This window comes from Caloenas nicobarica, chromosome 1 (assembly GCF_036013445.1).
Source record: "Caloenas nicobarica isolate bCalNic1 chromosome 1, bCalNic1.hap1, whole genome shotgun sequence".
Classification (NCBI taxonomy): Eukaryota; Metazoa; Chordata; class Aves; order Columbiformes; family Columbidae; genus Caloenas; species Caloenas nicobarica.
In genome coordinates this window covers 195863901-195890616 of record NC_088245.1, presented here as the reverse complement: position 1 = coordinate 195890616, position 26716 = coordinate 195863901, and the positions used below count along the sequence as shown (strand labels likewise).

General features: G+C 39.4%; 1 protein-coding gene across 1 annotated transcript in view; it reads right to left on the bottom strand.

The window, feature by feature from the left end:
- Window positions 1–26716, bottom strand: part of MICU2 (mitochondrial calcium uptake 2) — a 116108-nt gene that overhangs the window by 46049 nt on the left and 43343 nt on the right. Inside the window, exon 2 of the mRNA XM_065644959.1 lies at window positions 15754–15901. Within this exon, the coding sequence (XP_065501031.1) occupies window positions 15754–15901 (148 nt within the window). The remainder of the gene's footprint in view (window positions 1–15753; window positions 15902–26716) is intronic.

Genomic DNA, 26716 nt, shown 5'->3' with positions numbered 1-26716 from the left:
GCACTGGGTGCAGTTCTGGGCCCCACAGTTCAAGAAGGATGTGAAGGTCCTTGAATGCATCCAGAGGAGGGTAACAAAGCTGGTGACAGGGCTGGAAGGAAAGTCCTGTGAGGAGCAGCTGAGGACTTTGGGCTTGTCTAGTTTGGAGAACAGGAGGCTGAGGAGCCACCTCATTGCTCTCTACAGCTTCCTGAGGAGGGGAGGTGGAGAGGGAGGTGCTGAGCTCTTCTCCCTGGGACCCAGTGACAGGATGTGTGGGAATGGTTCAAGCTGCACCAGGGGAGGTTTAGACAGGACATTAGGAAGCATTTCTTTACCAAGAGGGTGGTCAAACACTGGAAAAGGCTTCCTAGAGAGGTGGTCGATGCCCCAACACTGTCAGTGTTTGAGAGGCATTTGGACAATGCCCTTAATAACATGATTTAACTTGTGGTGAGCCCTGAAGTGGTCAGGCAGTTGGACTAGATGATTGTTTTAAGTCTCTTCCAACGGAAGTAGTCTGTTCTAATACTGAAGATTGTCAATTATTAAAAATTCAATTCATTTGCTGGCAAACATAACTGAGGTGCCAAATGAAGAATTCTGTGGGAATTTATCTCTAGCATATCCACTAACCCCGGAATAAGGAAAAAGAGCACATGTCAGAGAGGGCTGTCTTCTCCAACTTCTTGCTTTGATGCATTTTTTTCACCTAAGCAGGAATGCAAATCATATCAAACTGTGCCAAGTTATATGAAGTAACTGTCTAGCTTATTTATTGCACTTTGATATGTAACAAACACTCCAACCTGCAAGAATTACAGATAATGAGGCCAGAAATGACCATGCGGGTCACCTACTTTGTCCTATTGCTACTAACAGACTTTTGCTCATGCATTATCTCAGCGGTTTCTGTGCACACAAACATATGTTCACACATTCGAAAGACAGCATTAATACTAAGCTGCAGTTTGGGCTTCAAAAGACAACAGTGACATTAATTCAACTGCTTTGTTTATGAAATAGTCTGCACTTTCTTAAACTTACTCATCCAAGCACAAGCTTCAGAGTACTGTTGATATTGCTTATTCCTAGTGGGAAAGAAAAAAGAAAGTAATAACTTGATATAATTTTAAAAATTAAAACTGGAAATACTTCATGAAAAAATTGGAAGTTATTAATGGTATCAGCATGAAAAATGCAGTGCTGTTACCATAATTCTGTTCAGATGCAGGGCATTTATAGCGCTTGTGTCCAAGCAATAAATAGTTGACATACTAGTGCATCAAGCTGATTTAAATTACTGCAGTGGGTAAGTAACCAGGAGCACTGACATTTCACATAAATTGAGTGGGTTCTCAAGAGTCCTGTAAATACAAAAAGCTATTTAGATCCAGTTTATATAGTAGCTCATGTTTTTCCTGTTTCACCTTATCACATATCAAAATTATCTACACCATCATTAATGCTTTCTTTTTTGCTAAAACAGTATTTTTCTTTTAAAGATTAATTTATCTCCACTACAGCAACATGCAGTAAGAGTTCTTAGAAATATTGCAAAAAATGTTCCAAGAGGTGACAGTTGATTGGAAAAGTACAATGGAATTTTGCTAGAAGTATCAGCTTGGGAAACTTTTTTCATCATATCCCAGCAATCCCTAGCCAGACCTCTGGAAGAAAAAAAAAAAAAAAAAAAAAGAGAAAAGGAGAGAGAGGTGTCTGATGTTTTTCTGCATTGCTGTTGTGAAATCTGAAGATCTCATCAGCGAGTTGCTCGATTTCTATTACTCTACTGTTCTAATGACGGTGGTAATCACTGCTCCTGTTTCATTCTCCTAGTGCCTTGTCCTTCCATCAAATGTCTAGAATTCAACTCCTTTAGGGCTACCCTACATCCTTTGCAGACTAAACACATACTTTCCAAAATCTTATTGTTCTAATTTCCTTCCTAGTGGTAAAATTTCAAGGGAATATAGCACAAACATCACCCTTCTGGTGACTGAGAAAGCTGGTCTCAGAAGCTTAATGAAGCGGGGCTGTCCTGCAGTTTAGGGAAATCACCTCATTCACAGAAGAGCTGAAGTTGGAAGGGAGCTCTGGCCATCACTGCGGTCACTGCAATGTCCTTCCTCACCTTCTCACAGCGACAACTGGAAAAAACTCGAAGCAGAGTCAGTCCGGGCAGGTTGCCCAAGACATGTCCAGTTGGGTTTGGAATATGCTTGCAGATGTTTGTTTCTAGAAGGGCTATGGGCAAAAGACATCTCTCTAATTTAATACAGTCACCTGATCAACTTTGCAATAGGCAAATATCAGTTTAAGAACTTCGTAGCCTACACTAACATCAAGTACAAGCCATAGTTGGTAGGTTTCATATGGAATTTTAGGATTTTCCCCCCTTTGCTTATACCAAAGGCAACAACATTCTAATGTAGTTGAAGACTGTATCCTAGCTTCAGTTCTCACTGATGACTTATGAAGGAATAGACAGCATTTTTTCTTTATTTGTCAAGACGTGAGAGGACTAAGTACTGGATTTAACATCAACTTGGGCATTTTATTGAATGCAAGCAATTTTTCATTGGTAATTTCATTAACGAGAGCTCTGTGTTTAAGCTCAAGGCCCAGGACATTTTGTCTTCCTGTCCAGAGCATGGTAAACATCAAAAGAAATCAGAACCTTATGATGCTTATTGTCCAGAACATACGCCCCATTCACGAACACGCAATTTACAGTGATGTCTGAGAGCATTGCTATTGAGTTTACAGAACAGTTCATTTGTAAATTGTAACCAATATAAATGCTGCTTAGGAATGACAGGATTAAGTGAATACCCGCTAGATGGTGTTCAGTTACTGCATGGGGTGACCTGGGCTAGTTACAGCTACCCTAGCTCCTACTCACCTCTGCTTTGCATCAGACTTTTCTTAAAGAAACAACAAATACATTTGTGTAGGAGGACAAAAAGGGATGAAATCACCTTTTTTACTAGAAATTTGGAAATGCTTTAGTAAATTAATTATCACCTGTGTTGAATTTGGGTAAGTGGAGCTTCTAAAACATATGACAAATCTAAATAAAAGAAAGTGCACAAGACTGTTTTGGATCCACATGCTAATATTCTATGGTTTTACTCAAGATACTGGGGTTTTTTTGCAATTGGTGATATTATCCATCTGCTCCTCATCCTCCCAAACTCTCCTGATATCATCCATTGAAAGAAAAGGGTGAATAAACACTCACCAAAGAAACACAGCCATTTTGCAATTAGTTTCATTAAAATGGTGAAGTGAATTACCAGATTTCTATTCTAGTAGAACCTAATGCATCATTTTGTTTTCAGCAGAATTGTAAAAATTGCAACCAATTCCCACTAGTGACTACTGAATCAGCACAAGGAAAAAAAAAAAAAAAGAATAAAAGTAATAAAAGTACTGTATTTTAGAGGAAGAGACTTTTGGCATAGGTGTAGTACTGTAGCACTTCAGATATTTTAGATTCCTGGAGATTACAAGGATGACTAGTGATAAAGGGAATTGCTATTCAGAGCTGAATTAAGCTGATCCTGTCATGTCAGAATTTCCAGAAGGAAACTTTTCCCTTTATAAGGCTCTGAAGTGCAACCTTAAATGAAAATTTTAGGAAGGCAATTTTAATGCAGATGCCCCCAGTGATGACATTACTTTTTCCAAGGGCCACCATAATAAGATAAGGACATTCTAATGACCTTGTTTGGGAATTTTCCTGCCAAAGACTCTGCCTACTGCTTTGGGCATTTACTGATCCTGCACAGCCCTACTTTATTATTTCCATAACTCTCCAGGTTCAAGCATTATTGCAATCTCTAGCTTTTCTTTCTTCCTTCTCGTGTTTAATCAGAGTTCCTTTCAGTGGCTGACTTGCTTTCCTTCAGCTGATGGTCCACGTCATTCTCACTTTTACCTTTAAATCAGCCAGGAGTTTCTTTCTACTTCTAAGATTAGCTCATTCTGTTATTAGCACATACAGAAGCTCTGAGCAAACCAGTAACAGCCCCCGCTGAGTCTGACTTGTTTATACATCATTAAAATCTGTCACACAGCAATTAACAGATGTTTGGGAAGTTTTCCTACACCAGAGGCTGCAAGGGTAGCTAAGTGATAACAGAATGCTCCCGTATTTTGAGCTAAGAAAGGTTTACCCTATTTTTGCCACACAAAAAGATTAATGGAGAGATCTAGCTTTGGTTAGTTTCTCAGAACACCAGAATGAAACCAGTTACATAAAACTAATTTGAAACATTGTCTTTATTCAGACAAAGTGGTAATGGAAAGGGAAGCAGGGCCATTAAAAGTCTAAGAACTCCCCTAAAAGACTGGAAAGAACTAAAGTAATAAGAAATCATAGAAGAGCTTAAAAAAGGATATTAATCACGCCTTATTGTAGTGGCCAAGTGGTTTGGTTAATTTACAGCTTCAAAAAAGTTAGAAAAAAATGAATGCTGCTAATAGTATGTTTACTAATAAACTACTGCCTTCCCTACTACTAGAAAAGAAAGTCTCGTGCACCAGCCAGAACACCTCCTCTGCAGTAAGGGGTGAAATTTTGAGACTGAATAAGAGAAGAAAAGATAAGCCGTCTCTTGACCCTGTGACTTCAAACTCCTCACATTCTAAAGAAAAAAGTCTGGCAAAAAGAAAAAAAAATCTAGACAAAGAAGATCAATAGTTTCTTTCAAAAATGAAGTTATTTTCTAGAACTGTTCTATTTCCTCAGCAAAAAACCTTTCTCCCCTGAATTCAAATCATCTGATGAAGCCAACCTTAGAAAGACATTTGGCTTCACCCTGGCTTTAAATTTATATACAATTTTCTAAAGAATTCTAATCTTATTAAGCACCACAGGAAATGTTGTATTAGGTCTGTCAAAACAGAAATAGAACAGAAATATTTTATTCAGTAAAGATAATGTAGGAGGTGAATCTAAATGCATAAGTATACTTTATATCAAAATTCCTACTAATATTTAACTTGTAGCAGCCGTCAGTACAGTGGCCTCTGGTGTCCACTGCCTCTGATTACCCTTGCATTGTCTCCTTCCTGCCATACTCAGCTTCTCTGACAAAACTAATTGCTCCTCCAAGAACAATCTTGGACTAAAAAAATGAGCAAGTTTTCTTGTTCCTGTGCCAAAGTATACATTACCTGGGGGCACCAAGCCCCTGATGTACATAACCTTCTAAAAGGATGTTCTTTGCTAGATCTCTCTTTTTCTGTCTTAATCACACTTCCGTGATGATGTCAAAATTTTCTTCACCTAAGAACACAGAAAATAATTTGCTCTCTTGTAGTACCCTCAGCCTGGCAGACACATGGAGCTACAAACCAGGACCAAAGCACCTCCGGAGTCAGGAGCTGTTCTGCATGTAGTGACTGCGAGTGGGGCACAGGATAAACACGTTTAAGTGCTTTGCTCAAGTGAGCGTTGTTTCATACCGCTTTTCTCCTTGACAGAAGCTGCAGTGTGACAATTCAATTGTTTCGGCAACAGTATTAATTTAAGAAGTTCCTGACTTCAATCCTTGTTCCACCCCTTAGGCCATAGTGATTCCTAGCAGACTGTGCTGTGAGCCAGGAAATGAAGCTGGCTTTACAAAAATAAACCAAATTCAGAAAAGCATGGAATACAGCTACCTACATGAAGGTGTGGGATGGATGGCCTGCCCCAGCCAGAGGAGATAAAAATAAACTTGGGTTTGCTTAACCTAACAAGAACAGTGCTGAGTGGTAATAAAATTATCTGCAAAGCATGATGGGGTTAAGACTCAAAAAGAAAAAAAATAACCAAACTGTTTTAGGTAGTGGAAATGTTGGCACAAAAGTAAGTGGGTTTAAACAGACAGCAATTAATTTTAGGTTGGATATCAGCAGAGTTTTCAAGCAACAGAGGAGATGCTGTGTCATCATTTTCCAATGTAAGCAGTGGTTGCAAATGACATTGAGTGTGAAAAATGTATAAGAGGTCTATATTTTAAGTTTCTAAACTGCTAAAATAGGACCTAATTTTTACAATATATATGACAAATTTTGACGCACTTAGCCATGAAATGCTAAAAACAAGTGCCAAGCCATTATCATCCTAGTAGAGGACACAAATCCTTAAAAGTACAAGCTATTACACCTCAACTTAGGTGAGCTGTAGTAATAAATGCAAGTGTTCTTACAATGGCATGACTACGCAGATATCCTTTTTCCTCCTTACAGCAGTACTGGACATAAAGAATTGAGATTGAATTGAAATGTGAATCAAATTTTAAGGAGACTTTTTACAATTCTCAAAGTGGGTGCAAATGAAAACAATAGATGGCTTTCTTTTAGTGAAAGAGTAAAGTAATTTATGTTGCCCAGTGTACTTTTAAATTGACCATACAGGTTTAAAAGCCCCTCTTTTTCAACAGCAGAGACTACCTTTACCACCATACACATCACGAAAAAAGTTGCTCTTTCCCGCTAAATAGTTGCTCCCTTTCACCAATTCAAACAAAGCCAGAGAAGCAAATGAAATTTTTGAACATTAGTTTTTATATTTTCTCCAAATAAAGTGATAGTGAATCAGAAGTGCTATCACCAAAAAATCCATGGAAAATAAATAACTGCTATGTCAGGGTGCAGGTGACTGTTCAGAAGTTGTCTGACACAGTAAATAAATACAGTACTAATGGAAAAGCAGATGCCCATCCATATGAGATAAAATACCTCATTTTAGTATTCTCTATTAGAAGAATCTGCTCTGTCAGGCTCACAACTGTTTGGGTCCAGCCCACAATGAAGAACAAACACACCTCACTCTTCCCCAGGAAAAACAAAACCAGAAAACATTTGGAGAGGAATGAAAAAAAGACAGAAGTCATCTGTTTTCTGGAACTGGCAGTTTCTCTGGTGGGACACGTGACTTATTGAACATTTGCCAATTGCCAACACAGCAGCAACACCCCACTGTCCCAGGAGTGTCAGAGGTATTGGCGCAGAGGACATGAACTGAAGGCTTGAAAAGAAGGCTGGCCCTTGGGAAAACGAGCTGTATCATCCTGAGACTTCAAACATCAGCTCTTCTGAAAGACAACTGAAACTGTCCGAACAAAGTCAAATGGCAGCTGCCTTGACCATATTTTATATTCAAATTCTACACAAGGACCCCATTTTAAAATTTTTATTAAGCCAGGTAGGATCACAGCTCTTGATGAACGAAGTCCCGAGACATTGGCATCTTCTATATACTGATAAGCTAACTAGAAAAAAACAAGAATGGCCAGTTAGGATGCATTTGGACCCAGTAGAAATGCTGAACTACTTTTCATCTTGTAGGAACCAAGGCAGGATTTGTTGGAAAATGCATTATCTTTCGTTAGCTACAGCTGAAAAATCCTTATGCTTTCAGGTGCACAAGCCTTTTCCAGGTCTGAAAGATATTTAATTAAAATGTAGCAAGGAGAATGACCAGGTGCTTGCAGTGTTCTGGATGGTGGTGTGAGGACCAGAGCTCTCTGATGGACTGGACAACGCTGGGAGACTGATTTGATTCCTAAGAGTTGGCTCCCGGTTGCATTCTCCTCTGCAGTAACGAAGCTGAGAATCCCAAGAGAGGGCACTGCCACATAAGCAGGTGGCTCTAACGAGAGAAATCCGTGTGTTTTACACATGGAAAAAAAAAATCTTTGAGCTCGGTATTTGCTTTTCTTTCACAGCAGATGAGAAAGGCTACTGGGTGCAACCTGTGTTATAACCCACTGCAGGTGCCAAACGGCTGAGAGAAAAAAAAGAGCATAATGCAGGTAGTTTCTCCCTTAGGAAATCCGTGTTTTCCTAAGAGGGAGCAGTGGAACTTCTCAAAGACGTCCCTGGAGACCCGAGCCGTTTGGCCAGTGAGGACAACTCCTCTCATCCACCACAGCAGGCTGCACTGCCTGCCTGCTGCTATTGCCTAGAAGGAAAGTGATACTTAATGGTTCTACCTTAGATATTTTTAAAAACCCCATAATGTACCATGTCTTATGAGAACATGTAGGGAAAAAAAACCAGTCCATATCAAGATTACTCAAAACCGGATAAACCATATGATTAACGTAATAAAAATTCAGCACTTGCCTAAGAAAAAGCACAGAACCATCAGCACCAAGTAGTCATAAACAACTGAAAATGTGAGGATAGAACGCATGCTAGATTTTGGCAGGAGCCTGACCTGCACTCCTGGCACTTGCTGTGGTCCACTGAGGGTCCGCCAGATCCCCATCAGTTCTAAAGATCTGAATGCAACCCAAGGAATTTTAAAAACATTGTACTTCTTAGGTACAAACCAATACCTGTCTGTGTTGAGGACATATGTTGCAAGAAATTAAAATACATTTAAGAGTGATAAAAATTCATTGAGTCTGATTTTCACGCTACATCTGTTAGGACTTCATTGTCAGTTAAGCAGGATGTTTCAGAACTGATTAAGTTCCACTGAATTTATTAAAAAAATAATACTGAAGTAATCAGTCAAAAAGTATTCAGAAGCTGTGGTAGAAAAAAATCCCGGAGATATTTTCCGTGGTATGCTGAAAGTATGTTATAAATGTAGTTGAAATAATGTGTGGTATTCTACAAAAATAAAAAATCTTTACAAACAGGAAAAATATTCAGAGACCTAGAAAGATTGTATGAGTTCTTGAAATTTGCTCACATGTATAAAAAAACCAAAAGTGACTTCTCTGTTAAGTATTTTAAATACCATGGTAGCATCTCACAAAAGTGGAATACTTCACTAAAGCTGAAACTGTTGCAAGACTTCTGAAATTCTAAGGCAGACGATGTTTATACAACAAGCAGACGCCTGTTATTAATAATGAGATCTTTCCATTACTTGTACTACAAGTATTCTCTATGCGCATAATATATTTTCATTTGTTTTAAGGAATCTGTTTTCCATTCAGATGCCATTAAATAATCAATAACTTTCACACTTCAAATAACTAAATCCTTCAAGATGTGTGCTGAGACCACTTGCCGTCTTGCTTGCAACTCTGCTGAAGCCTGACTAGTTTTATTATTAGTACTATTTTTGTGCTGAATTTTAAAACAATGCTTTCATTCATTGAGAAGCTGCAATATATCTTCCTTTAACGACTGTTTTTCAGAAAGCTAAATAGTTAGTAATGTATTTTCAAAACACAGCATCTTCCCAAAGTTTTTATGTAATCAGTAAGCATTGCAGTCAATCGAGATAAGAACTCTGATTCTGCGTCATTCTCCAGCTCGCCAGCAATGCCACAAAGGGAAAAATAAGAATTAATCACAACAAAGCCACAGGCTTATTATAACCTTACTGTTGTCTCATGCAGACATAACTACAAAAATGCAAATGTAATTAATACAACGTGAATATAATTTTAAGGATCAAAAACGTGTTTTCCTGTTTGACCTTACAAGGAATGTATCCCAGGTACTTTCAGCCTTGTCTTGTAACATGGTTCAAGGCACGGAAATGGAACAGGGGTAAAAAAAGGACACCTCCTCCCTGTGCAATGATATGCTAAAACCCGCTGCTGCTTAAGTGATTTTGCTCCATGGTTTGCCTTCCTCCGAACACCACCGCTCCATCCTTCCACCCGAGTGGGCACGTGTCCTGGCAGCCGCAGGGGCTGCAGCGCCGGCGGCCGCTCTGCCCAGCGCCTCTGCTCTGACCGCAGCTGCAACCGCCTCCCTTCCTCTGACTCTCAACCTACCAAGATGTTCCAAACAATGAGAGCAAAAAAATAGGTGGGTGCAGTGGCCAGCGGTTAATACACCAAGAAAGCAGCCTGGCCCACAGACTGGACTTGATTGCTGTCAGGGAAAGACCCCATTTCACCTGAAGAACCCCATCGCTAATTCTGTTACACAGTGCCTTGTGATGCAACCGCTACAGCAATGCGTTAGTCTTTATTTTTATTTCACAACATAAATACAGACATAGATATACATTATCAAGATTATTGGAATTTCTGCAGTATTTCTAATGCTTCTAGATAAAGAACTATTTCCCTTCAAATTAATTTTTAAATAAACCAATCCCATGAAGATCAGTGTTGCATCAGACAGCCTAAGTAACTACACTATCAGTGTTAACATACTATTGCTCAGGAGAAAATTAAAAAAACTTCAACTTATTTAGCTTATCTATTTATGAACAACTGGCTGAGGTACATAATTTCATCCAAAACAACTTAATATTTTATCTAGAATATAAATTTTAATGTTATCTTTGGACACATGTATACAATAGGTCAAGGCCAAATGTATACAATAGGTTACTTTAAAGACTTTCTTAGGATTGTGGTAGGATTTCCTAATGCTGTTTGGGTGATTAAGGATGGGTGAAGATGAAAAATTCATAGTATGGGCTGGTTACAGACGCAGAAATTTTCTGCAGTGTGCTTACCTTTGCTTATGCATGCAGATCCCTCAATAGGAACATTACTTGCCTTCATTCATAACCCCACTTTAGGAAATGAGTAAACAATGATGACTAAAGCTATGACTAAAAATGACTGATTTTGCTTCATTTTTCTAAAATTCGGAAGAGATTCATTTAATGACCTTAAACCATCACGTTGCTTCTTCACCTTTGCTTTACTTTCCATCTAGCACTTGGCAAGGGGTCATCTCTGTCCTAAATGACCCAGCTTGCTGAGTTCTCTACTGTGTTTGTAGGATTTGAGCAACAACAACATATCAGTGCTGAAAAGTACTAAAAGGAGAGACAGAAAGAAAACAATCTCTTTTTTAACACATTAGAAATTCAGGAGGATTTAGTTGCATTTCCAGCTGTGCCAATGGCTCCCCACACAAGATTTAAAACCTCATCTCCTATATGGAGCTTCACCACTTAACACAAGCTTAGATCTTAATCTTTGACTCTGAATCCCAGGTTTTAGATCTGACTCTCATGCACGACTCACATCAGTCTGACTAGTTAATGTGTATGAAATTCAGGTCAAAATGAAGACACTGAAGTATAGGCACCTGAACTCCCACTAGAGGCAGAAATTCAAGATCCAGAAACAAAAAGACTTGTTCGGAAGTGCCCATCTGCTGGCCGGTCCCTCCTGGCTCTCCAAGCCCCGCAACTGCACCAGCACTCATGTCCCCTGAGGACAACGGAGAACTCGGTTTTCCAGCCATCGCAGTCCGGCACTGTGTCCTCTTCCTCAGATGCATTCACAGCCATGACCACGTGGACACTGCGGTAATGTGAAGCCGCACATCCTACCAAACCGGCAAACATACCACAGCCTTGTGCCCACCACGTTTTCACAGAAAGCTTAACCAACCCAAACAACTTCTCTCAGCAAACTTACAACACACTGGTACTCACTGACAGATAGGACTCTACCGTGGAAATACTGTGTTGGGCACACTGGTGCTACAGATCACAGGAAAATCTGCTTTACCGCAGATAAAGGAGTGGTTCGGGATGTGAAGATGCTATGTTACGTTAAATACGGACTGAGTATATACAGAAGGATCAAGATCTTTATTTACCAGGTATTGATTGTTATCAGACGAGCTAACTTGAATGTTTTGTCTTCTACTTGAAAGAGGAAGGTATTTCTGGAATGGAATAATCTCCAGAAAAATGAACATAAACACAAGCCAGATTTAATGTACTGCAAAATCTTCATTTTCTGAAAGACTCTTGCATCTGTAGTCCTTTGCAAAATGTAACACAGATTTTTTTAATGTGTTCTACAACAACAGCACACCAGAGACGATATTTCCATGAAGAACCTCTAACACAATATTGGCTGTATAATTTGGACTATGAGCCTAAGTATGCATAACTGTTTAAAACACAAGTTTACATGAAGCTGGAAGGGTCCTTTAAAAATTCTCCTTGCATTGCAATGAAAATTCAGTGCACGTCAGCTGAGCTTTATCCTTTTTATACCTGTTATCTTAAAAATGCTAGAATTTCTGATGCAAGGCAGCAAGTTCATATTAGTCTTATTAGATACAACTAGACACTGAGAAGTTTTTACATCATGATAAGAAAAGTAAGAGAAAACAGTTTTTCACTAAACTGTCATTGCATCAGATGTGATGGTTTACATTAACATCCCACAGATCACCCAGAGAACTTGCTGGTTTTGCAATGGTTTGCCACATATCCCTATGGTAGCATTGTTTTGACACGAGATTACATGGCATGTAGCCATGAATCCAAAAATCCCGACTGTGTATTTAGTATACACTGCGTTAACTGGTAAAAACCACTGTTGTAGGTGTTTTGTACCAGCACAAATGCTATGTCACACTACCGCATATCAGGTACTGTTTGCCACTGTTTATAAAGAGGAGGCTGTTTCCTGCCATAAAATAACTGACAGTAATAGAATTAGGCAAATATTTACAAAGATAATCCAGTCTGAAACACGGCGTGTAAAAGCAAGCAAATTTTTTTGGACGATGCCTTTCTTCCTTTAGGGGATTCTTTTCTTTGTCAACACGCAAAACAAAGTTAAGTCTGCCAGGAAACTCTGTATTTGTTATCAGCTCATTCTCCTTAGATGGCAGGATGGTAAATATTTTTCTTCATTATCACTCTGACAGTAAATAACTTTGCAGGTGTGATTTAATAAATAGGAATGCAAACATTTCACAATCTTTGGCCTACCTTAAAGAAAATGAGTAATAGAGAAACTCATGTACCAGGAAACAAATGAGCAGAACTAGTGAACTAAGGTCTACCAAGCAGGGTTCAAGATCACTTGGGTTGGATGACAGTTGATATACTTGCACTACAGTTCATCTGTTTTCTTATCTGGGAAAGTGTTCTATAATAAATCATAATTTATTTCATGTTTTGCAACCTTGTCAAAGGGCACACCCAAGATTCGCTTCAGTAATAAATTCCACCCAACTGTGTACAGGAATTCACTTGACAATCTGGACATAGCTAAAATATTTTGTTATTTTCTAACGTCAGCACTTTTGATCTAGCACCAACAACTCATCTGGTTTACACAACACCGTATTTACTCTTTTCCAAATTGAATTACGCTTAAAAACTAACAGGAGATTTCAAAGTAATTCTCCAATGACAATCACGAGTGAGCAAAACACCCCAAGGCTGTTGGACAAGGACTCCTAATTCCAACCCATAACTGCTTCTCCTTCCCTCTTTCCGCTTGCCTTTTTCCACTTCAGGAGTGTTTATCTATGAACGGGAACAAAACAACAGAATGTTGTGATCAACCTCAGCAATATTTCTTGGTGTACAAAGCTAAATTGCTCCTGAGGCTGGTTGTTATGTTCCTGCCTGTTATCTGTACACAAATCAGCAGAAACAAAACTTTAGAACAGCCCTAAGCCTTCCATATTATTATATACAGCAATCGACTGGCAAACTCCAAGCAAACGTTTATGAAGATGAATGGTTACTGGCAGGGTGCTCCAAATTTTTTCAAGAGGTGTTTTGTTTGTTTGTTTCTCTTTTTTGTTTGTTTTTGTTTTGTTTGTTTGTTAATAATTAGTGATTAATCAAAAATAGTTTGAGAACAACCAAATCATGACAGCTTTAAGTTCAGCATTAAAAGAGTCACCATTTGTATTTACTATCATGTTAAAATTGCATCAAAGTATGCCAGTAAGTGAAGGGCTCTCTGGGATTAGTGGTGGCATGCTCGTTTTCCTTTCTAAACCACTGTTCAGGGTGAAAGGGAATTAATTTTATTATATAAGCAGAAAGTTTAAAAAATAATTGCTGCTTTCCTATGAAGTTTATCATCTTGATCTACTCTGAATATACATGGACAGCCACTTGAGATAGACTTGTTTATTTTCCTCATATGAAACTCTTCTAAACACAATGAACAAAACACTGCCTTTAAAATACTTAAATCACCATATTTCTCTGCTAACAAATGCTATGTCTACTTGAATTTAGAAGAAAACCTAAAATCCAAAGCAATGTGACTTAAAGAGAATCGCTTACCACTGTGTTTATGCTACTGGTCAAAGAATTCACATGAATGATGGTTAAAAACGTGTTTAGGAGAATTAGATTCACGTATTAACATTTTTCTATGAATTGTCTATGCCTGACCTCAATTTGAAATGCTAAATATGCATTAGTGCAAAGATTTTTTTCACGTGTTTTTTCTTGTCATTCTTTTTTATTTTCTGCTTAACACTGTTTCCTACTCATATTAGCAAAGTAACCAAAATTAACTTGGCTGCATTACAAATAAATCTTATCCGCATATCACTTCATTAAAAATCTGCATGTGTACTATTATAGTTGGAATAACCAATTAATATGTATGAACTGCTAAAACTGAAAAACACTTATTTCTCTAACCTTTTTTTCACAGACAACTGTCTGAAACCCACACCTTCAAAACTGAAAATTTCAGTATTCACTGTCTTTCAGTGTTTCAGGCTGGAAAACTTGAAAGAAAATCCCTTCTAGGTTTTTAACTTAGTGATCTAAGTTTTGAAGGAGAAAGAACTCTTTCCACTAGCCATATATTAAAAAATAAAGCTTATTTTGAGAGTCTCCATGAAGGAGAACAAGTCCTAAGGACAAGTCCTTCTAAGGATTTATATTCAGCTTTGTATAATATTAGAAGTTGTGTGTCAGCAGTGAAGCCATGTATACTTATCACCTATAGATTTTTGGCAGATGCGATAGAACTTTCGTTATGACAGATTCTCGTGTCTTATTCTTTGACCACTTGCAGTTCAGTAAGCTCTGTTCTGCCCCTGGTTTCCCGTGGGCTTGAATCGAAGTGTGTTCAGGTCTCCTTCTTCCTCCCTGTCTCCCAACCTTTCCACAGTACCTTGAATTCCCATCTGTGTTTCCTGTTCAATACCACCAAGTCACTTGGACATTGACGGACAGCTGGGCAGAGCATCCCCGGCTATGAACGGCTTCTGCTAGATAATGTGCTCCCCCTCTTTCCCTCAGCAGCTTTGTCCTCTGAGTGACAATCCTCTCTGAAACTTGGAGAACTTAATCTTTCTAAAGCAAAAAATTCTTGGGAAAGCTGTAAAAGCTATATTTTTGGAGAAAAAACAGATATAATTTTTAAAAATTATTGGAACACGGAAATTACGGAAGCTAATACAAAGAGAACAAATGGGGCAGAGTTAATGAGGCCAGAAAACCAGGAGGAAAGGGGGAAAACAACCTATGAGCTTTTTATCTGTGTTCTGGTCCTATCCTCTCCTCAGAAAGCATGCTTTTAGAAGTACTTTTTCAAAACAAGCATACAATTTTGATTTGTTTTTAACTAGGTTTTGTACAAACCAGAGGAGATTTGAAACCAGAAACCTGGAGCTGAGCTCAATGCTTCATTACACTCATTCTAGTTACTCCTATCACTGCCTCATTTAAGAAAAAAGGTCACAGAGTACTTAACTGGTGAAGTGCATAGACAGATAATGGGGCCAGGAAAGGTATGAACACTATTATATTACAATCCTACTATTTTCTGTGGCATATAAGTAATTGAGGAACTACATACTGATCAGACATGCAAATTATGCAGAGATGTAATGTCATCATCAAGTCATTCTAAATCATCAGCCTCACTTCACTGGTGTAAAGAGTGGTGGCGACTCTGAGAATCCATATGCAAAACATTTATAAATTGGCTTCTGCTGATTTATGTCAGATAAAAGACCTTATCTCTGATTTGCAAATCACTGCAAAAAAAGGGAACCTGCAAGTTTCTTTACCTTCACAAATACAATGATGAGAAAATAACTTACGTTCAACTTGATCGAACACTACTGAGAACAAGAAATCTCTTGGTGTCATGTAATATTCTCCTTCGTATTCCAATGATGCAAAATGCATGAAGCGATGCTTCCGAAGAGACAGCCTTTCGTCCCTTTCCACGTTAATGACATCTTCCTTCTGAAACAGAAAAATAAAAACCATGCAGAAAGATAGTTGTATTTGTAGACCAACTCTGTAATTAGAAAGAATCCTATACCTGATCTTGATTAACCTCAATATTTTGTGGGTAGCCACAAGAAGAGACTACCAGGAATTAGAGCTTTTATGGCACAGTCTTAACGAATGACATGCTTATATGACATTCAAAGTATTTTTTGGCTTCACGGAGAGCATGCCTTAACAACACAGCTGAGCCAAATTAATGGCTTGCCCTCTCCAAAGTCTGCCCTTGCTCCCCACTCCCCTGCTCTTGGCCATATGGTCCTGCACCTCCTTGTCTGCCAGCTCTGCTACTTGTCAACTCTTGCTGAGCCAAATTCAGCTCGCCAACTCAACAAAAAACTAAACTGACCAAACGGCAAATAGTATTTTGCCAGCTTAGTGACTGGCTCAGCAAAGGCTGAAATGTGCTCTGCATCCATGCAAATCATCTGCTCCTGAAGTTGATTATCAAGTTGTGGAGCAACCCCTAAGATGGGAGAAAAGCGATGTTCTAGTTTAAGTATTGACCTGTTTTTCAGAGAAGTTAGAAAAACAGGAAAAGCAATGAAAACACCGACAAAAGAGTCAGATATCTTATCATGAAACCCAAAGATTCATCTGATCAAGCAATCGAAAAACTTCCAAACCCCCTGCCCTAAGTATTGAGAGATGCATGACTGAAATCACAGAAGTTGATAACACTGATGAGCAGTAACAGCACTCACTGGCAAAGAGACAGAACACAGACACAGTGAAACGGAGACATTTTAGGATTTCGGAGATAGTAGGTGACAATAGGAAAACAAGACACTCTAAAATTTGAACATTAATCATGGAACACTTTTGCCACCAGCGGCATCACTTAATTTTAGGACTGTTCAAATATGTGAGAAAGTGAAGGAAAAGCAAGAAAATCCAAGGCTAAGTACCAAGATCCCACCTTGAACATACGTGAAACAAGTCAGTAAACAGCAAGATGGGTCTGCGGCCAGGTCAGTGGCTGTGGCGTCACCTGGTGTGTGATGCAGGTGAGTGGGTACAGCCAAGGGCATGGCTGACCGAGGTGCTGCATCACACCTTCCGGCAGACCATCACTATGTGTTTATCTCATTTGCAGTTTCTGGAGAGGAGGTTTAGGTTGGACATTAGGAAAAGGTTCTTCACCCAGAGGGTGGTGGAGCACTGGAACAGGCTCCCCAGGGAGGTGTCACAGCCCCAAGCCTGACAGTGTTCAAGAGACTGGACAATGCCCTGAGACACATGGTGTGAACTGTGGGGTTGTCACGTGCAGGGACAGGAGTTGGACTTCATGATCCTTGTGGGTGCCTTCCAACTCAGGACATTCTATGATTCTATGACTTCTTGGCATTTGAGCAGCCCAGTATCATGCTAGTGTGTACTGCATTTTGCAGACTGGGTTATTCCTGAGACAGGGCAGTGCGAGCAGCTCCTGGGTACACTCAGACCAGCTGCAGGTGTCACGAGGGTCTCACCAGCTCATGTTAAAACACAGGGTCTGCTGTGCTGAGTGTGTTCACGGGGTGAACTGTGGGACACAGACAGGTAGACAGAATGCGATGGAGGAGGGGGGAGAGCAGTGGGAACACCTCTCACCTGGTTTTGCTGAAGTCAACACTGGTTATAGTGATGTGCAAGGTAACAGGCACCCAGTTGCACAGGAGGTTGTTACAAAAATTGGGAATGTGCACAGATATTTGCAAGTACTGTAGCAGGTAATGGGGCTCCGGTGTGTTTGTGTGCACACATCCAGGGAGTGGGCAAGAGAGAATGGAACGGGACTCTTTGAACCGCTTAAATGCTGTGATCAGATTTCTGACACTTCAGTTTTAACATTCCATTCCTCCAGGACAGGGACTGCTAATTCAGTCTTTGCAGAGTTTGAACAATTGCAGAGTCAAGCACTAGCAGTTGCATTTCCTTCCCCCAGCTGACAACACACCAGGACTCTGGTATGAAGTGGGAAACACAGCAGAGGAGCCAGCCCATCTGATGAACACGAACAGCTTCTAGCTCTTGGACTGGGCTCTGAGTTTAAGACAAAAAACATTAGGTTTCGTGTCAGGCTTATGAGGTGGAGGAAAGAGGTGGAGGACTCCTATTGATACGGGCAGCTCCAAATAAGGGGACCCAATGTGGTCTGAGAGGAACGACCAACTCCTTCAATGTGAAGCACTCCAGGAACAGGAGGGCGGATCTCAAGCTGTGGCAAATAACCAGTCCATTGAAGCAAGTGTGAAAAACCAGTTCAGTGGACAACAAGACATCAGAGAAGAGGATGGAACACTTCAACTTTGTGTCATTAGGTCTCCTTTTTCTCTACCTACCACGGTCTGTAATTGGGTATGGGAACCATATTTTCATAGGATTAGGGGATCTCGAGACAATGGGTACAACTGGCAAACCTATAGCTATAGCCTGGATATAATTATTATCATCATATATTATACTCATAGTTCTAAATAGAAGGCTGCAATTTGTCATTTAACCCCATGCCTTGCACCTTTGTGTTAGCATTAAGCACTTGCTAAAATACTTCACTGAACAATGAAAGCACCTTGCTACAGTCAATTTTAGTTTCCCTTTAGAGAGTGTTTGCTCCCCTCAAACCTCTGCTTTGAATGAAGGCGGAGGCGGGGGGAAGGGGACCAATGACAAGAAAAAAAACCCCAAAATATCACTGCATTAAGCTTCTTACATAGCATGGAGCTTCGCTATGGCCTACAAAACAAGCTGCACTGCTGCACTTCTATGATTTAGATTTGCACATTCTGGAAAACACTGTTTAAAAATAAATCTAATAGAAAGAGAACTTTAGCGGACAAGTGGCTCTGTAATTACTTAGTCAACAAGATTCAACAAATGTGGATATCAAATGAATAGTTCATAGCTGCTGGGTACTAACAAGCAGCATTCTTATTAAAATCATCTCTCTCTCATGACAACATGAGCAATTTTTTGCTGACAGCAAATTTTAAAAAAATGAAAAATTGCTTCACAGTTGTCCTGTAACTAAAATTACAGAATGAAAAGCAATCTTTCTGTACAAATACAAAATAAAAAAGTTTAGACAACAACTAAAGAGCTAATCCTACAATATCTTCAAACCAACTGGATTTTCAAGTTTCTTAAGTCTTGCAGTATTTGTCTGAATTCTGTCTAAAGCTAAACTTGTTGCTGATGTCAAAGGACTAGATTTCAACAATCCACAGTTTTAACTGAAGCAGACAGGCATGAGTTCACATGCTAACTCTGAAGAGTGCCTTGTACTTGGATGAGAATGTATTCTCATCAGAATTACAATAATGCATGAATACAGCTTCATTAAGCCCCTTTCTTTTCATGAAATAGCATCCCTGATCGGCAAAACAGCCTTGGGAACATGGGTCATTTCTTACTAAAGTCAGCTTCAAACACTAGCACTTTCTGGGATGAAATGTTTCAGCTGTGCCATCTCCTACTTGGTTTTCAAAGCTTTTGCAAAATTCCTGACGTCCTGTCACTGCATGAGGAGCTCAGCGCCTGCCAAAAGCACTCGGAGCCCTCTGGACACAGCACGGGCTACGCTGGAGCTCAGCGGCTCACGGGCACCTGATTACTGCTTGTGAACAGCCCATGGCCCTCAGACTGAGAACTCATGGCACTCCAGTGGCAGTAAAACAACTTGTACCAGCGACAAAGCCGACCTGCCAACTTTCTGATGACAAGTATCTCCATTTCTGCTTTCCCTCCATGTTTTAGTATGGTTACTGTGACAGCCTCTACAGCATATTCCAAGTACATTAACGTAAAAAGAAAAAAAAAAAAGACTGTGCAACAATCAGGAGTGCAGAAGTATAACACGAAAGCAAAATGTTTGCAATTATATCTAATGATTTTTCACCTTAATGTATGGAGGAACACAAGGCAGACCTCAGTGAAGGTCTGGGATAGAAACATGTACAGACAAAATAAAAAGCCTATAAAAATATTTCAAAAATGCTCCATAAGTTTTACTTCCCTTTGACAGTTATGAGAAGAAAGGATGAAATTTCCCCAAGCAGCTGTGCGTTCTGCACTAAACCCCCAAAAAAAAAAAATTGGAAAAATTCTATTAAGATCCTTTTTTACTACAGAACATCAGGTATCTGAGCAAACTGGGCTTTTCCAACCTGGAGAAGAGAAAGCTTCAGGGGGACCTAGCAGCAGCCCCCCAGTGCCTATGGGGAAGTCAGCAAAATGCTGCTCTGGGCTCCGCGCTGGAGTTTCATACAGCGACAACACCTGCACCTCCAGCACACAGGGTCAATCCAGGCCTCTGTAACGAGTGGTGAGAACAGCAGCTCTGGAGCGCAATTATGGGACTTTGTTTAGCTGTCTGGACAGATAGTTCAGAAGATGCGGGAAGGGATAGAGCACCACTTGACCTTCCTTCCCACCAAATATATCTGCACAATTTTATTGAATGAGATACTGGAAATCTGGGCAAACGTAATGGGAGGGTGGAAGCTCAGAGAAGAGGTGGTGGCCGAGGTGTTACATGCTTCAGCTGGACCAGAAAGTGTGTAAAGAATATGGAGTTTTTTACCGTTCAGAGAGAGGGCAGGGAGCATCAGTGGCCACACAATCAAACAGCACGTCATGATGAAGTAAGGCCTTTTAATTGCCGTCTTTCTCACAATGTTTTTCAAAACCAACAATAATACTGTTCAAGTTGCTTTAATACCAATTAAGGACTTGAACCCGCTACGTTTGGCATCAGAGACTAGAAATTCACAATCAAGTCGGAATGACATCGAAAAAGTGATGACTTTTCAGTCATATCAGCCATATAATTTAGAATTTGACAAAAATATTCAACACAATTATTTCTGCAATTTTAATTAAATTGAACATAGCTGGATGTTTGCCCTTTGATGATCAGTACTGATGATCTTATTCTTATTCTTCTTAATTTCTTCCTTAAACATATTGCCAGCATTTAATTAAGGTCTGAGTGACGTCTTTCTCATATTTTGGTCATCACAACTTTCGTTAGCCCCACTGCCAACTACAACCCTCATTCTGCCTCAGTTCTCCATTTCACCACGCAAAACCACTCTCATAACCTAAATAAACAATATGAGCATAACACTTCACTATGATTATTCTCCAAATCAAAATAATAATTTCAGAAGGTGTTCTGCTGCATAAACATCAAGCTCTTCATGTTAACTATATCACTTTCCACCAAATTATTTGCTGTTTCTGGACTGCCAGCAATCAAGTTATTCCTGAAACAATGGTTTAGGACAGGCCCTAATCCTGAGCAAAAGCAGATCTACTGCCTTGGAAAAGGGGACAGAGGCATCCTGAAGCAGGTATGGGCCATATCATGTAGCTCAGTGTAAAATATAAAGAAGTCTACAACAGCAGCTTACATGCCCTTGTAAAAGCTGTATTCCCTTCCTTCAGTGTTGTTTTCTTTACCAATACATATCTCTCCATGCATTCAGCAAGCAGGGCTGCTGGACCCACTGAAGATAGTTGGTGAAGGATAGAAATACATGGGGAGAAGTAGAGAGTTACGGATTTTTGAAAAAAGATTAGAAGCATAACTCTCATTTGCTTTGAGAAGGGATAAATGACCAAATAACTATTCTAATCACTATTCCAAATGCCTAGCCAAAGACCGAATAAAAATTATGTTTTGAAGAAAAGGCTGATTCAATCACTTGAGAGTGATCTTCTTTTGAAGTATCAATCTAAAGCATGCATAGGGGAGCACGCTCTCAATTCAGTATCCTTCCCACTTCAATTAAGTTCTGATTAATTTCCAAGTACTTTTCCCTGAGTCATCCAAGGAGTCTTTCAGATAAAAAAGATTTGACATTCCTGACATTTCTAAAAACACTGTCAAAGCTCATTTTGCTCATAAAAATGCATGTACAGAGCAAAAAGCAGAGTTTTCCTCTCTAATTCCATTCCACAAAATGAGTTTCAAGTAAAGACAGGTATACTGTAGGAAACAATTATGTATTTAAGGGTGGACTTGAGATATTAAGGCATCTGTAATGCAACACCTCAGCAGTTTCCAACAGTGCAAACTCAAACCAAGCAGGATACAAAAATTCAAATTTACTGACAAGCAATGGGTGAGAAGAATCTATTATATTACTATTGCTTGCACAAGATTCTTGTAAGCGTAATTTAAAATGACTCTGAGATTGACTTGAGCTTATTTTTGTCTTTACCAGTGCCATATAAGAAGAAATCAAACCACAAAGAGCTATGCTGCATTAATGTTAAGGCTTGGGCTGAAATTCCATCCTTAACTTGTTCTATTGTGTGTGGGTACAGCCGGGGCTTGGAGCACTGGGTGTTCCCACACGCCCCCAGCGCCTCCCCACAACCCAGTGAACTGAGAACGAAGTTTCAGCTTTAACAGGGAATTTAGTCGCCTTTGTTGTTTTATGTCAAGCCTCCAACACCAATTTGCAAATATCCATGGTCAAGCTATGATAGCTGATGGTAAATTAGAATGGAATGACATAAAAAGGGCTCTAGAAGGATGCAAGTGTTTTCCTCTACCGTCAGCATGGGAAGAGATCAGCGGCTGACCAGCCACTGGCGTCTGTCAGCATTATCGAAGACCATGGTGGCCTTACTGGCTTCCTGCACTGAAAAATGCCTGAGGACAACAACATTACTTCTTAAAATTAATTTTCGGATTGATGGAATTCATCTGTTTATCTGTCTCTTAATTTAGGATGCAAATAAAGAATTTACGGTGTTCAATTTTTCGCTTTGATTTTTAATGAAAAATAACAAGCTTAAGTCAAGTAAACCCCTACATTTACAGTACCTTTGAACTGTTTTTTAAAAAATATTTTAAGTAAAAATGAAAAGTTACAGGAATAAAACCTCGATAACCCTTACCTGTGATTTTCATAACACTGCTGATCACTGTGGTGTGATTTTGGTAACACTGCTAAGCAAATCCTGAACCACTGAAAATGTAAGTACTTGAGTACAAACTCAAACATTCACGGCTGATTATGAGTCAGAAATTACTCAAAATAAGCATACACACTTATCTTTCCCTTAAATTTAAAATCATGTCTTCCACATTCTTTCATTTTACTTTTTGTCCCTTCACACAAAATTTGGTGTTTTGATATGCCTGTGCCTTTTACATGTTTTCCATCTTAATTTTTTTCTGCTTATAAAATAGCCCGCATTTTCCAATTGATTTGTCTCAACATAATTTTTCTTTCTTCACTCTACTCCTTTCCATATAATTTGCAGTTTTTACCTGTTCGTATCCTTTCATTGCTTTTCCTTCATAATCTATACACTTCCTTCAACTTTGCATTTCCCTTGGAAAAAAAAATCAAGCTATAAAACTTTTTTTTCCCCCTTCTGTGAAAAGAAGATCAATGTTCTTTTTTTCTTCCCTGCTTTGGAAGAGTTAACTTGCACCACTCATTTTACCTGCTATGAGGATAACTAAACCAATGTGTGGGATGTAACTAAAATCCAGTTGGTGCCAGCAGGCTCTCTGGGAGCCTCAGCTTTGGATCCATTAATTCACATGAGATCTACTGATGGATTTAGCAATTCCGTATCAAATTTCTGTAAGACTGATGAAAACTTTGCAGTTAACTTGTGTCATTATTGTTTCTCAATTTCAACTCAATCCAATTTGAAATGATCAAAATAACAGAAAATGTAACTTAACCTCCAACCCCACTGCAGATGTTAACACACCCAGCGTGCACGCCGAACACATAGAGGATAATGCTTGGAGCACAAGGTTCGGAAGTTTCATGTGATGCCATAATTTATAGATGAAAAAGGGTTTTGACAAGAAATCCATTTGATAGAACTATGTGACTTACAGAAAGCTCAAGACTGTAATATTGAAGAAAGCTCGTATAAGTATGTTCAAAAGTAGTTTGTGCTTTCACAATAAACAATGTGATCCATGTATTATGCAGAGTCTCGATTGAATGCACCAGTTACCAAAACCAACACCAAGTTAAAGACGTAAGATCAGAAGCAAAATGTTCTTATGAAGTGAATTGATCTGTATTACTTTTTTTCAACATTATATTTTTTGACCTTGCAGATCAAACTACAAGCATGGACACAAAGTAAGCCAGGAAAGAAGGGAAAAAATCCCACCGATTTCTGTTTGGAAATAAGTTCTAAGTGAATGACCACTTAGCAATGTGAAACTAAATAAACCACCACATTATTAAAAGGTCTAACAGCCTTGAAATTTCCGAATATGAAACAGACAAAAGATTAAAATACCTTTCCAGGAGCTACTTCTGAGACCAAGAACAGACTGCTAAAAGAAGGACAACCAGAGCATGAGAATGCAACAGCCTTACATCTGGCTACTCTTAACTGCTGAATATAAATACTCCAAAATTAGATAAAACCCTATCTATGCACTAACAGGTGCCACTCCCCTCCTTTCTTTCAAATAGCTGCTCAGACAATTCTGCTGTGCTAGTACTAATTAGTGATGGTTACATTTGAAGCAGCAGCTGAACAGTTTATTTGTATCTAAACCCTTGATGTTTTTGGTTTTAATTTTTTTCTCTCCCACTCTGTGTATTTCACTGGGTTCAAACTAAACTGGTGCACACAGAGCAGATCTTCCACTGTTACTAGAGCCCATATCAAACAAAGAACTAAACCAAATATAAAGATAATACAGAAAACAGTTTATAAGGTTTTAAACGTCACTATTCAATTCTAGAAATTCCATCCTTAGCAGAGCTTGTTTTTAAACATAAACTTAAAAAGAAGACAGAAACTAACACATTTCCCCCAACGGAATATAATGAAGGCAGATAAGGTGCCCAAGCTCTAACAAGCCAGAGAACCAGTTCATTTAACAAACCATACATTTACACCTCAGCTTGCGAGTTCTCACACCGCCCTCCTTGCACGTTCCCCTGCCGCGGCTGACACACGCTGCACTGGGACACGCTGCTGCACAAGGACTAAATACCCACCCAGCAGCCACCGACCACATCGACACCCCAGAGGCATCGCGCCCAGGGAACGTGTTCACCCCACGTCCTCGGAAAGCTCCTCACATGGCTGCTGTATTCGACACTCAGTGGACTTAAGTGAAAAATGTGTTGTACCTACTTCTCATGGATCTTTTTCAGTCAATCATATTAAAGTGTAGTTAAAATGTGAAGACACGAATAAATTTATCTTTAAAGGGAGAAGAGCCAGGTATTTTTGAAAGATGCTATGTGCAAATGTGTAATCGATACATGGAACTTAACTACTTGCGTCTAAAATGCTGTATTTTCCTCCCCCAAAGACATACCTTCTTCATTCAATTGAGGTACACAGTGTCTCTTGGCACACCTTCCCAGGAGGAGCTGGGAGAGGCTCTAAGCCATCTGAACTTTTTGCTTACCCTGGGCTTGCAGATCTCTAGGACTTTTCAAGTTAATAGGAGTTTACCTCTCACGTGTGCTTGTGCTGTAGAAGGAAACGACATGCTCTTTTCAAACAGCTTCTCCCTTTGTTTGGGTAACTCAGATAGAAGATCTACTTGACCTGTTCTGAACTACATCAAGAGATAAACCATTTAGTACATGGCAGTTCAGTTTAACCGCGTGCCCTTCAAAGCAGGACTCCGTATATCTGAGTTTGAGCAGTGCAGCTTCAAACTGGGGGAATTTTTGCAGTCCGACTCCTGTCAACTGCATAGTGCTCTATATTTACCTGATGTTTTACAGCTTTAAAAGCTTTTTACTCTCATAGTGCTTGGTCCTGTGATAACTGTATATACAGGAAAAAAAAGTTAATGGCTAAATAGTAGGTGGTTGAATGCTAGACCAGCTCTATTCTGAACTGGAAGACAAATTTTGGACTCACTGCTTGTAAGTAATAATTTAAAAGAAAAAAATAAACTGTTTAATGGTAGATGTAGCAGGCTGGCCTAAGCACAAGGAGCTAAGAGAATGCATGTTCAAACCCAAGACTGGGAGAAGATGACAAAAAGGGGAGATGTCTTTCCAATAGGTAAAGTAAGCAGTACAGGTTCAAAAGAAAATTAAAGAGAGGAAGAAGTGGTAAATGCAATGGAATGGGAATTAAGATAGCAGGGAGTTTAGTGATAATGGGAGGAGAAAAGTTTAAAAAAAATGAATACCAGAAATGTACCAGAATTAATCTTACAAGCTTTTTAAAACAACTTCAAAATACCTCTGTCAATGGTTACATACACTTCCAACAGTTCTGTACATCCTACGTTTGCAACAATGTGCCAAAAGCATTCCCAAAGAGGCATTACACCAGCATGGTATTTTACAGACAATGTATGCACTTCAAGGGAAATGCTGTGAAATAAACTGCCTCCTTATCACCAGAGAAGACTGTCACTTGCATGTTTTTGAAACATGTTTCAGAACACCAATCTTGTTTAAGCACTATTGGTAACATGTTTGCACATCCAAAATGTTTTAAACAGTGGCTCAATGCATGGTGCCTTCCACAAAAGTAGATGTAGAACAGCCCTAGGTTTCCAAATAGCTCACTGAAACATGCCGCATGCCAAATATAATTACACATTAAAATGCGAATCCTGTTAATTTTTAACCTAGGAACTCTGGACTTGCCCTGCCAGGGAATTTTCATCACAATACCGGGACTGCATTACAAGAAATACACCCTGTGCTGCAGTTGCTGACCAGGCTGACACAGCGCTGACAAAACCAGCCCCGCAGCGGCAGAACCCGTGGATTCACGTGGCCCCTGTGCCAAGAACAAGCACCC